This window comes from Engraulis encrasicolus, chromosome 13 (genome assembly GCF_034702125.1).
Source record: "Engraulis encrasicolus isolate BLACKSEA-1 chromosome 13, IST_EnEncr_1.0, whole genome shotgun sequence".
NCBI lineage: Eukaryota > Metazoa > Chordata > Actinopteri > Clupeiformes > Engraulidae > Engraulis > Engraulis encrasicolus.
This window is the reverse complement of record NC_085869.1, coordinates 32,564,846-32,578,086: the sequence shown is the minus strand read 5'-3', so window position 1 is coordinate 32,578,086 and position 13,241 is coordinate 32,564,846. Positions and strand designations below refer to the sequence as shown.

Below are 13,241 nucleotides of genomic sequence, written 5' to 3'. Positions count from 1 at the left end.
TCTCTCTCTCTCTATGACCAGCCACTCACCTCTGTTCCAGGTCACAGGGCAAACTGGACTCAGCTGCTCCACTTCTCCATCTCCCCTGGTCTGAGGAAGTCTCTCTCTCTCTCTCTCTCTCTCTCTCACACACACACACACACACACACACACACACACACACACACACACACACACACACACACACACACACACACACACACACACACACAGACACACACACACACACACACACACACACACACACACACACACACACACACACACACACACACACACACACACACACACACACACACACACACATTCAAACTGCCACTGCTCAGCTATCCCTATCTACGCCTCTGGCACGTTCCTCTCCTCGTCCTCCACTTCCTCCTCCTCCTCCTCCTCTCTTCTTCCTCCTACTTCTCTCCCCTCCTGCGGGGCGCCTCGGCAGATCGGACCTCTCTCATTAGAGCGGGGGGAAGCGGCCCAGTGGGGCGTCTTTGTACTCAGCGTGAACTGGGACACGTCCCGCCGACCGCTCCGGACCGGACCCACCCGCACAACACAACATTACACCGCGCCGCACCACACCAGGGGCCCTCTATTCCTTCCACTCCCTCTGCGATCCATTTCCATCTGGGCCTATCGCTTTATCAGAACCACTTGGCTTCAGGGCCCGCAAGTGTAGCGTGTGTGTGTGTGTGTGTGTGTGTGTGTGTGTGTGTGTGTGTGTGTGTGTGTGTGTGTGTGTGTGTGTGTGTGTGTGTGTGTGTGTGTGTGTGTGTGTGTGTGTGTGTGTGTGTGTGTGTGTGTGTGTGTGTGTGTGTGTGTGTGTGTTTGATGCTATCACAGCCGTCTCCTCTTACTCCATCAGAAGGAGTCAAAGCAGTCCCCCATCGTTTCTTGTTGACCCTCTGCGTCTTTATTTCTCAGCTTTTTTTAACCCCCCCTCCCTCTCTCGCTCTCCTCTTCCTTGTCAGGAAAACAGGGGTTGGAGGTGAGAGAGAGGAAAATGGATGGAAAGAGACTGAGAGAGAGAGAAAGAGAGACAGACAGAGAGAGAAAGAGAGTGTAGGTTCTATTTACGTGTTACTGCCGGTCAGCAGTGTGTGTGTGTGTGTGTGTGTGTGTGTGTGTGTGTGTGTGTGTGTGTGTGTGTGTGTGTGTGTGTGTGTGTGTGTGTGTGTGTGTGTGTGTGTGTGTGTGTGTGTGTGTGTGTGTGTGTGTGTGTGTGTGTGTGTGCGTGTGCGTGTGCGTGTGCTCACATGCGGGCACTTGTGCGAGTATATGTATATGTATATGCACAGAGGGAGAATTGGTGTTTTCAAACTTAAAAATGTTCCTTTGGTAGCGAATTCCTCTCCTGTAGTAATAAGAGCAAACAAAGGGAAAGGGCCTCGTCAGTCTCTGAGAGGGGCGGTGAACCTCAAATACACTGGGTTTTAAATCCCTCAAATACACTGGGTTTTAAATCCCTCAAATAGGCTACACTGCTGAGCTCCCAGCTTTTCTAGTGAACGGTTAAAACACTAACTCTGTCATTTTTAATGAGTTGCGTTTAGGCCTATCGCATAGTTGGAGCAATCTTCAGCAAATCAAAGAAACATCATACGTATATCTAAAAACAAAAGTTTAACGAACTTGTTTGTTTTCTTTGTTTTCTTCTCCTCTACAGAGATGTCAAGAGTAAAAGTAAAAGTTAAAAAAAGAAACACAGTTTCCTTCCAACACAACCAGTAGAGTAACCAGTAGACCTGTGTACGTCTTACAATCAGCTGACTCTGCACTGGTTGGATCAAATTTGTGGTGGGTTCTTGTTAAGTGTTCAGTGTTTTTCAGTAACAACACAGCCGAACTAACTCACTAGGAACAATGGAGTAACTGGTGTAACAGCTATGTAATATCATGTGCTGGTGTTCTATTAACACCATGAATTGACTTTTACTTTTGACACTTCTGCTCCTCTTTATCCACATCCTGCATCCAGGGCCGCTGACAGCGTTGGCCAGACCCAGGACAAAATCCTCTGAACTAGGGATGCACGATGTGAAAAATTTCAGCCGATACGATCTCCGATATTGATTGGTTTTGGCCGATATTGGTTTTGGCCGATAACCGATATTAACCGATACCAATGGTTTTTTTTTTGGTTTTTTTAAAGAGATAACATTTAATACAGACTGACAATGATGCAAACAAACTGAATTTTTGAATGTTCTCTTCTTTCCAAAAATACTTTTTAACTCCCTGTGATAAAATTAGATAAAAAATAGAGACAAACTAGAAGACAAACAATGAAATTCACTGTCAAGTCCAATCTTTTAGAACCGTAACATATAAAAAAAAACATCTGTGTTCACATCGGGTCCGTGTATATTTTCGTTCATTCATTATTCTATTTCGGATATCACACGAGAAAGGAATAAGGACTTGTTTATGATGATTTACGCTTGAATATCACTTGTGAAATGGAACCAAGCGCCATATTTTGATATTTTGTAGGTACTGAAAATGAAACGTTGAATCTTAGAAAAGAGAGAAAAGCAATAAAGAAAAACGTCCTTCTGAATTGCGTCTTTTGTTTATTCAGAATTCGGGTGACCTGAGATTAAATCCTGGAAGGCTGGTTGAGCCTTCATTACATGGTTTCTTTGGAGGCAAACAGACTTTGCAGGCATTGTTGATGCAATATTCAGAACGTTGCTACACTTCAAAGATGTGGTCGATCTGTGATGACTGTGCGAGGAATTTGTGTCATGAGATGGTTGCGTAGGCTATCCATATCAAGCAAGCGCCACAAGCATGTGCATACGCGCCACCACCATTGAGTAGGGCGTCCTAGAGGGGGGTAGAAGAATGATTTACTGTCTATTTTTTGGCTTAAACTTATCAACCAATTTAACCTTCGCAACGACATTTCATGTGCTTAGGCCTGGTCTTAAGACTTGATTGTATTTGGCCATTTAGCCTATTATAGCGTCCTAATCCAACAGAAGTGCAGCTGTGCGACCGGGACAGATATCTTCGATGGGACCAACTGTCATTGAGAACATTGACAGTTCTTACGATCAGCATCAGTTTCCCAGTTCATCTCCAGCCTTTAGGTGTATCTACCCGGACATATTGCTTTCCAACAATATCCCTAATGTTCCAAATACACCAAAGTGACATGTGTATTCGACATGCGGAAAACTTGGTATGGAGAGCGCACGCTTCAGCTCATTACACTTGCCAGAATACGCAACAGTTTGCGCGAGAACACTGCTTTGGACTGTTTGCTCCCTATTGCATATTACTACATGTGAAAGGGTATACCAGGTTATTGATTCCAGAGACTTTAGACTTTATTTAGGCTATCAAGTTGAGTCCATAACATAAAGGGAATTTCATCTCTATTTTATAAGGCGGACGCACGCTCCAATACAGGCCTAACCATCACGCGTGCTGTGCATAGGCCTACTAGCCTGTACATCGCAAAAATGTTTTTCATCATTCTATTATTTTTCTGTTGTGTCTCTGGCTCCAGCTACTGTTCTGTGTGTCGTTTGGTAGCTAGACCTTTTCTGATGCGTTTCAGACGGCGAACTTTCCTTCTGGGTAAACAGAGGGGGAGGGGTCAGTCAAATGAAATTCAATAAACGAATAGCCGAATATCACAAATTGAAAAACGATCAAAAATGTTGTCATTTTTTATAATGCTATTATGGTATGAAGTAACACATGCAGAAAACAAAATACAGCCATTTCTGCTTGTATTGCTTTAATCAAAACAAGAAGTTGCACCCTTTTTTGAATTTCATATTTCATTCCAAAATAGAATAATGAATGAACGAAAAAGTACACGGACCACATCGGCCCAGTTTTACCCATCGGACCGATGTCCGATGTCAGTGTCGGCGCTAGGGGGGGCATTTGTAGGCAGTGCCCCCCCTAGTAGCCACTGGTGCCCCAGCACCCAACACAGGAAAAAAAAAAATATAAAACACTTTTAAAACCATTGCATTATGACTGTTCAATTTTAATATCCTTCACTGCTGTGAATTGGCTTGTTGTATTTTTACGGCCTATAGAAGTACAGTAGGCCTATAATCCTGGACACATATCGCGTCTGTGCTGAATGCGGTGTCCACCTTGCACTAAACTGTCTTGCTTACAGACATATTGGTGTATTGGTAGGGAGGAGGAAGTGTTTTCCACAGTAGTAGCGCGATCAGCCTATGCAGTAGGTAGAACTAAACGTGACTCTGCCGCCAGTTCTATGTGGTGAACTTGACTCGAACTTGGTAAATGGCAGTGCCCCCCTGTTGTTTACCTACGCCCCCCCAAGAGATGTGCGCTAGAGCCGACTCTGTCCGATGTGTTGAGAAATGTCAAATATCGGCCGATACCGATACATCTGGCCGATACATCGTGCATCCCTACTCTGAACCCTGCCCCAATGGAATGGAGACCTATTGGGCCCCATTTCTCCCTGGGCCCTGGACATCTGACCCCTTTGTCCTCCCCCCCATTTCGGCTTCCCTGCCTGCATCTAATCAGCCATTACAGAAGCCTGGACTGAAGCGATAGATGTCTGGTCCGCTTCCTCTTACAGAGAAATGAAGAGGTCAGAGGCCACTTGGACGGAAGCCACGCTCCTCCGCCTAGATCGCACCGACTGATCGAGACCACCTTAGAAACCGCAGCAAATATGCCAGGAATGTGCTGGCCATATGATGGTGGATATCAAGCCAATAGTGCTGCTACTGCAAGTACCGTATGTGTCCTGCTTTATGTGAATTGTAGTGATTCTAACCAGTAATTAATTCTATAAAAGGTTACCTTGGCAAGCTGAAAGATTAATTACATTTCATACATTTCAGTACAATGTAATGGGGACCCAGTATTGGGGCCCCTCTCTCCTTGGGCCCAGGACAACTGACCCCTTCGTCCCCCCTCAGCCTGTTGGTAGGCCTGCCTGCATCCATATGTGCAGGAATGCTGACAGCTTTGGCCAGGCTTGGGACGAAGTCATCTGAGAGCCCCCCCACCCTCCTCCGCCACCATACATATAATGTAATGAGGACCCAACTCTGGGCCCCCTTTCTCCTTGGGCCCGAGACAACTGATCTATTTGTCCTTGTGCCCATGTCAGCTTCTTTGCCTTTATGCAGTGCTGGCCAACACCCTCAGAGGTCCTCTGCTGCAATCAAGAAGACGCTCAGATCAGGAATCTCAAGCAAAGATGAGGGATAAACACAAGAGGGCAACAGTTTACCAGGAATCTTATCAGTCTGTCGTAGTGTCTGTATATGGCCAAACTCTCTCTCTCTCTCTCTCTCTCTTTCTCTCTCTCTCTCTCTCTCTCTCTCTCTCTCTCTGCAGCAGCTGCGCGCCAATCGGGCCGTCAGAGAGACGTCTTGCCCTCTTTGTCTCTTTTTTTGTCTGTCTTCCACTCTCTCTCTCTCTCTCTCTCTCTCTCTCTCTCTCTCTCTCTCTCTCTCTCTCTCTCTCTCTCTCTCTCTCTCTCTCTCTCTCTCTCTCTCTCTCTCTCTCTCTCTCTGTCTCTCTCCTCCTCTGCCTCATAATCTCTCTCGATGCCTCTCTATCTCCTTTCCCTTTTCGTTTCTCTCCCCCTCTTGCTCTGCTCTGCTTTCATTTTCCAATGGTCTTTAGCCTGAGGCAGGTCAGTGTGGGACGTTCCCGTGGGACATATATCGCCGTCCAGTGACTGCTAAAAAGTTGTGTGTGGCTTGATGGAAAGAAAAAAAGAAGAAAGAAGAAAAAAGAACAGAAAGATCAATCATTAAGTTATAGGGTGCCTGCAGTCAGCATGCTCTCCCTCAAAACATCCTGAAACCCTCCACCACGGCCTTTGTCTGAATGTCTCGTAAAATATATGTAGGCTTTAGTCTGGTATAAGTTTGTTTGGAATCCCTCTCCCTGGCGTTTGATGTATTTTACTGCGAGAGATGATTCAAAGCCATTGTCCAATTCGTCAAAAAAACGAAGAGGGATACTTTTAAGTTTATTTGTCCATAACTAAATTACAAGGATGAAACTATGCGAGGAGGAGGTTTGTCAATGTAAGATCTCTTCATTACTTGGGACATGATTTGTCCTAAGTTGTGGTATGCTCTCACAGACGTTGACCAGTTGATTTCCAAACGCTGATGGAGAGACACAAGGACTATATCAGGGGTAATAAATGCAAATAATTATTGGAAATAATGTCCAGACAGATGGAGGGCCGCCAAATTATGAAATCATGCGCTCCTCTTCCATGGTACATCCCGTGATTATTCGGGAGAGAGAGCGTTTCGGAAAACAGGTGTTTCCAATACAGCGTGATGTCTTCACGGTCTCCGACCTCCCCTTCATTTTCAGATGATGATTCATTCAGATATGATATTTCATGGCTGTAACTGAACGCTTGATGGGAGTCGATTCCAGGGAGACCGACGTGAAGGAAAGCAACAAGAAAGAGAGGAAAGAAAAGAAGAGGAGGAGGAGGAGGAGAGAAAAAAAGTTAGGGGTCTGAGGACATCCATGTAATAGATGCTGATTGTGCAGTTAAATCACAGGGTTCTCTTTGTGTTCCATAATGAGGAACACTACAGAGTAAAAAACACGAGGCCAGTCATAAATAGCCAACCCAGAGAAGCCGACAGGGCGAGTGTTGGGGGTAACGGGGTCAGTTGTCCCGGTCCCAGGGAGAGAGGGGCCCCGGAATTGGGTCATCATAACATTGTACGTATTGAGTGGGTGGGTGCGGGGCCTTTCCGATGGCTTTCTCCTGGTCCCAGTGAATGCTGTCAGCGGCCCTGAGCCGACATGCTGCGAACAGGCTACAGTGGGAACAGCGGATAGGCCACCACATGCTACAGTACAAAACTCTGAGACGCTGGAATTACACAGGAAAGCGATCGCTTTACATGATTGGGGGAGCAGGTGGCATATTTATGTGCTTGGTCACGGGGAGAAAAGAGAGCACACACACAATCATCTACGAATATGCACGCATGTGATCAAAACCTGCTTGTCCATATCGAGAGCCAGTCCTAAAGATGGGGTCGCGGTGGTTATTTATCTGCTTTTTTATTCCCACAAACGACAAGTTGTGCATTTGTGGGGTGAATGAGGGCAATTGAAGTAGGCCTTCCCAGTATATGTCAACGTAAGGACATTCAACTTGACGGGAAGAAATATCCCTGTGTGCTGGGTTGTAGTAGGAAATGTTACCATTATAACAAACTGTAATTTATGTTGTAATGTTAGTCTATAAAATAACAATAAAATAACAAAGTTAGTTAGAGTTTTAGAGTTAAGAAAGATATGTCTGTGTTTGGCCCTTGGTACCACTTAAGTGACAGATTGCACATGTAGCATAATGCTGAAATTATGGAGAAGAAAACTATGTTTATGTCTGATCTGTTTGATGTACCAGTAGCAAATTGAACGTTATAGGCACTCAAAGTCCCCTTGTTTTTTTAAGAGAAATGCACAGATAGAAAAGAACATTTTAAAACCAGGTAAATGAATTAAAACGTTTATTGAACTTTGTGCTTGGCACTTGTATTTACAGTTCTTTAAAGGCCTCTGAAAATAGTTTTACTTTTTCTCACCCCTTTCCTTCATGATGTATTGTTTTTTTTTAAGTAATATTCTTTTTTAACTTCACCAAAACACTGGCCATATAATCGTATTATTGCTTGGCACTTAAATACATTTATCTACAACAAACCAAAACATTATAACTCTGTATTTTTCCCAACTAATCCATACATTTTGTTCTTCACACAACAACTTGAAAACATACTGATTTTTTTTTTGCGTGCATTCATCACTGGTAAATATGCTTTAAAAAGACCGTCCACTCAAAAACACATTGACAAGTACACATTCCGTTTCTCCTGGGAAATCCTGAAGGCACCAGATGATTCTAAAGGCAAACCTCTGCATTGTCACCTTCTTTTCATTTCAACCCTTCTTCCTTATTATTCATTTCTTTTTTTTCTCCATCACTCCTCCACCACAAAGGCTGTGTGCTGTGCTGTGCTGTGCTGTGCTGTGCTGCGTTGTACTCTGTGCCTAAGCTCCAAGGTGACCCATTAGTGTCATGGCTGTTTAGAGGCCATTCAAGCATCTGTAACTGTCTATGACTGCTTCTGTGGTCGAACACTGGGATACCCCACGCAGAACTCATTCCCCACCCCTCTCTCTCCCTCTAACTCTCTTTCTCTTCCATTTTTCCCTCTTCATCACTTGATTCTTACTCTTTCCAAAAAAGCGTAACAGACTGCATCAAAAGAGCACTGGCCAGTGTTCAGTCAGGGCTGCGTTTAAGTACTAAAAAAACAACAACAACATTGCTTTTAGGGTCGTACACTTTCGGGCAGACATACTGTAGGTCTTGGATCGGTCCCACTTTCTCTTTCCTCTTTTTCTCACGCCTTTCCATTGCACTCTCTCTCCGTCCCTCTGTCTGTCTTTGATAGATCAGCAGAGGAGCGCGAGGAGAGAGAAAGAGAAAGAGTTGTGCTCAGGGTGTTTGTCCTTCAAATGCCGTTGCTGTGGGGAGTGAGCATCTTGTCTATTGCACCGTTAGAGGGCCATGGGCTAACCACTAGGTTAATCCCCGCCCACAGAGCAGAAGAAGTAACGAGCATCTCTCCCTGGATCTCCGTAGCATCCTTAAGCGGGTTCTCCTTCGAGTTGTACCCACTTCACAACGTACTGTAAGTTCAGGTGTAAGAGCTCATTAAAGTTCAGTTGCAAAATTTGCGGTGGGATGGAGTGAGTTGAGGGCTACAGTTCATAAGAGCTTGCACATAATCCATCTGTTATTCCAACACCATTTTATATATATATTTATTATATAAGAGCTATTTAAATACCACTTTCTCAATCGCAACATGCCAACATGTCCCGCTGAGTAAAAGTGTAACACATACATGAATGTACTGAGATGATTTTTTGGTACATGTCCATTTTTTTCGCTTTTGAAAGGTCAGTTATTTTCCCCTCTCAACCTTTTTGTATACAAACAACCAGTCAATACTCTTTGCTTAAGAGTTTGACCATCTAAAAAAAAACACAAAAACCACAGCAATGTCCTTCATGTCCCTTGATATCCGTAAGTCCACCCGTGTGTGTCTGTTGGAGATGAAGACTGCATTAAGAAGGGAGGCAAAGTCTTCATCGGTGCATTTGTTGAACATCAGAAGTGCCAAGAAGGGGGCGGAGGCGGGAAGGTAGAGGGATAGTAATGTAAGTGTGTATGCCAACAAGGGGGTGGATGGGGTTATGGGGTGTTGTCAAAGTGGCAGCAGTCCTTCCGAAACATTTGACAACCCATTCGACTGAGGGAGGAGAAAGAATGCACAACTCATCACTCCTCTCCTCCATTTTGTATCTATGTACTTCTCTTCTTCCATCTTCGTCTCTCTCTCTCTCATTCGTTCGTTCACTCTCCCCTCAGGACGCTTGCTCTTACACCATGTGCATGGACATCTGGGAGGACGAGCCGTACTGACGGCCATCGCAGCTACCGCCGCCCTGCTGGCCGCCGGCGGGATTGCCGATCATGTGCATGCTCTCCATGCTGCCGCCGGGGAGATACTGGCGCTCGCCGAACGCCCCGGCCCCCGAGGAGGAGCACAGCAGGCCGCCCTGGGCCTTCTCGGGGCTGGCGGCCAGGCGTGGCGAGGTGGGGAAGTTGTACCCGTAGAGGTTGTAAGGGTTGTGCAGGGAGAAGGCGTTGGCGTAGGAGCCCTGCTGCACGTGGTGGTGGCCGCCTGCTGCAAACATGTGGGAGGATGGGGAGGAGCCGGGCGGGGAGGAGGAGGAGGAAGAGCCGGACGCGGCGGCAGCAGAGCCAGCCCCCATCACGTACTGCAGCTGCGAGGCCGGGAAACCACCGTAGGCGTCCATCTTGGCTCCCTGACCGCTACCGCCGAGGCTTCCACCGCCGCCTCCGCCACCCCCGCCGCCACCGCCCGCGCCTCCCATGGCCCCGCCCTGCATCCCGATTAGGGAGGAAGTCCTCTGGGGCAGGAAGGCGTCGCCGGGCCCTCCCCCCGCTGCCTGGGCGGCGGCCGCAGCTGCAGCGCTGGCCCCCGACTGGAGGCGTCCGTACGAGCCGGCATCGGCCAGCCCTCCGTAGCCGGCCTGCAGGGCGGCCATGTTCATGTTGCTGCGCGCGCAGGCCGGCGGGTACTCGGACAGGCCCAGGTTGCAGAGCTGGCTCTCGCGGCAGCCCACGTTGAAGGTGTTGGGCGCCAAGTGGAAGGTGGGCGGGGAGCAGGACGGGCTGAGCAGGTGGGCCGCGCCCGACGGGGACGGGGTGCCCGTGCTGGAGGTGGTGGGGGACGTGCCCGTGCTGCCTCCTGATGAGGAGAGAGAGGGATGGAGAGATAGGAGAGAGAAAGAAATGGAGAGATAGGACAGAGAGATGGAGAGAGGGGAAGATGGATAGAGGGGGAGAGAGAGGAGAGGGGAGATGTCATTAAGATGTGAGTGGACAACAATAAACAAGGACTAGTAAACATACACACTAGTAAACGTAATAACAAAAATTAAAAAACAAAGAAATTGAGAGAGTGAGAGAGAGAGATAGAGAGTCAGAAAGACAGAGAGAGAGGGGGGTGATGGGCGGTGTGCCTGTGCTGCCTTCTGGGGGTAGAGAGAGAGAGAGAGAGAGAGAGAGAGAGAGAGAGAGAAAGCGAGAGCGAGAGAGTGAGAGGTCATTAGGGTGCGATTAAATAGAGTCCGAGTGCCCTTCAGAGGGCAATGTGTCTCCAAAAACAAATCTGTAACTCTGTGAGTTTTTGTCATTGAAACATATAAGTCACACCATTAGAAATCTCAGACCTTCCAGGTCCCAAATATATATATACGAAATGAAAATACTTGAAAATGTTATGGTGGATCAAGCAGCCTAAAAGCCTCTGAAAAGCCTTAGACCTCAGAGGGTTAAAGAAATTGAGAGACTGGTTGAGAAACAGAGATGGAAGTGGTGGGGCACATGCCTGTGCTGGCTCCTGATAGTCTTTCTTTCGACAAAAATATGCAAGGAATTAGATAGATCTCTATTGATAACAAGTACAGTGATTCATTGCGGGAGTGTAAATGGAAAGTGAGAGAGAAACAGAGACAGAAACAGCAATGTATGAGGCGAAATGCCGGATGTCGACGGAGTGAAACAAAAACAGCCGCTGTGGCCAACAATCACACCGAGCGAGCGAGGGAGCAAAGGAGGGAGGGAGAGAGGGAGGGAGAGAGCGAAGGAGTGAGGGACAGTCTCCCGTTTCAGGGCCACGCGGCCTGGCCGACTACACGTCTCTCCGCCACCAGGACCCCCAGCAAACACCTCTCTCTCTCTCTCTCTCTCTCTCTCTCTCTCTCTCTCTCTCTCTCTGTCTCTCTCTCTCTCTCTCTCTCTCTCTCTCACACACACACACACACACACACACACACACACACACACACACACACACACACACACACACACACACACACACAACACTACAGGTCTCCACACCACCAGGAGCCCCACATTTCCTCTCCTCACCTTTCTTCTCTTTTTCTTTTCTTTCCACACTTATTTTCTTTTCCGGTCCTTTCTTCTCAACTCCTTTTTTTCCCTTCCCTTTCCTCTCCTTTTATTACCCTTTCTCTCTTCTTCTAGTATTTTCCTATGCTTTCTTTCCTTCTTTCACTCTCCTATCTTTTCGGCTGCTACTACTAGTGAGTTGCCTTTTTGACTATTACAATTAACTCCTGAATCTTTCATCTTTTTTTTCTCCCTCCTTTAATAAGAGCTTTCTTCTCTTCTCCCCTCCCCTCCTCTGCTCTCTCCTGCTCTCTTTCCAGCTCCTTTTCTTCCTACATTCCTCTCCTCTCCATTCCTCAATCTGCTCTTGCTGCTCGTCCGCCTCCACCTCTCCTCTCCTCTCCTCTCCTCTCCTCTCCTCTCCTCTCCTCTCCTCTCCTCTCCTCTCCACTCCTCTCCTCTCCTCTCCTCTCCTCGCCTCTCCTCTCCACTCCTCTCCTCTCCTCTCCTCTCCTCTCCACTCCTCTCCTCTCCTCTCCACAGTACCAGCGTTCCCTGTGTTCCTGGTTGGCACTGACTCTGCTTGAAGCAGACAAGCAGGCAAGCAGGCAAGCAGGCATACCGCACCACAGGCACTCTTTGTTTGAGATTAGCCCAGAGAACTATTTATTTTTTATTGAACTTTTTTTTCCCGTTTTCTCTTCTTTCCCCCTATTTCTGTGTGCGCGGCCCAGCCAAGCAGTACATTTTATTTGAGCAGAAACATTTTGTGTTGTGTATTCATGTGTTTTAGTCAGCGGTTTAACGAAGCTAATGGGGGTGGGGTGGAGGGTTGAAGTCTTTCGGTCCATCAGGAAGTGTGGCCTTAACATCATAATGCAAATGTGTCTTCAGTTTGGGGCAACAGAGTCTCGTCTGGTCAACAGAGCTCGCAGCTTGCCTCCCCTCGCTCCCTTCTCTTTCTCTCTGTCTCTGTCTCTCTCTCTCTCTCTGTCTCTCATTCGTGCAATTTAACGTTCCTTCGTTCCATCTGTCCTGTTCCCCCATGCTCTATCTCTCCTCGCCTCTCTTTCTCTTTCCCTCTGTCTCTACGTCTCTCTTTCCCTCACCATGCAACATTCTATCGCCTCCCTTCCTTTTCTATTTCTCTCTCTTTCCCTCTCTCTCTCCATCCCTCTATCTCTCGCTATGCAACATGCAGCATTCATAATTTAAGATATGCATGAATGTACGTCAGATGGGGAAAATATATAAAGTTTTCTTTCTTTTTCTGGGTGAACAAAAGAGGAGCTTGGCATGGGGGCACCTTGAAGCAGTCAGGCTCTCTGGAACCCAGCAGAGGGATCGCTGAGGGCGGCTCCGTGGCATATTTCTTTATTAACGAGATAAATTTGGACACGGTTCATATCGAGCACATTTTTTCCTCCCCTCTCTCTTCTTTGTAACACTTCAGCTTGATTCTTGATTTGTAACCAAAGACAGAAGGAAATATGAAAGTACGAGAGGAAGACGGAGATGGAGGAGGAGGAGGAGGAAGAGGAGGAGGAGGAGGAGGAAGAGGAGAACAAGAACAAAAACAAGAAGAAGATGAAGAAGAAGAAAAAGAAAAAAGTAGAAAAGAAAGCAAAAGAAAGCAAAAAAATAGGTAGAAGAGGGAAAAAAGACAGCAGCATGGTTCTGGACAGCTTTAAGAGCGCGGAGGCAGGAGGCAGCACTCCTG

The 13,241-nt window shown here is 46.9% G+C and overlaps 1 protein-coding gene across 2 annotated transcripts in view; it reads right to left on the bottom strand.

The window, feature by feature from the left end:
• Window positions 1-7,515: 7,515 nt before the first annotated feature.
• The window catches only part of tbx15 (T-box transcription factor 15), a 54,071-nt gene continuing 48,345 nt past the window's right edge, over window positions 7,516-13,241 (bottom strand). For both annotated transcript variants that reach the window (XM_063213734.1, XM_063213735.1), the window contains exon 8: window positions 7,516-10,355. In XM_063213734.1, the coding sequence (XP_063069804.1) occupies window positions 9,460-10,355 (896 nt within the window). In that variant the 3' untranslated portion in view covers window positions 7,516-9,459. The remainder of the gene's footprint in view (window positions 10,356-13,241) is intronic.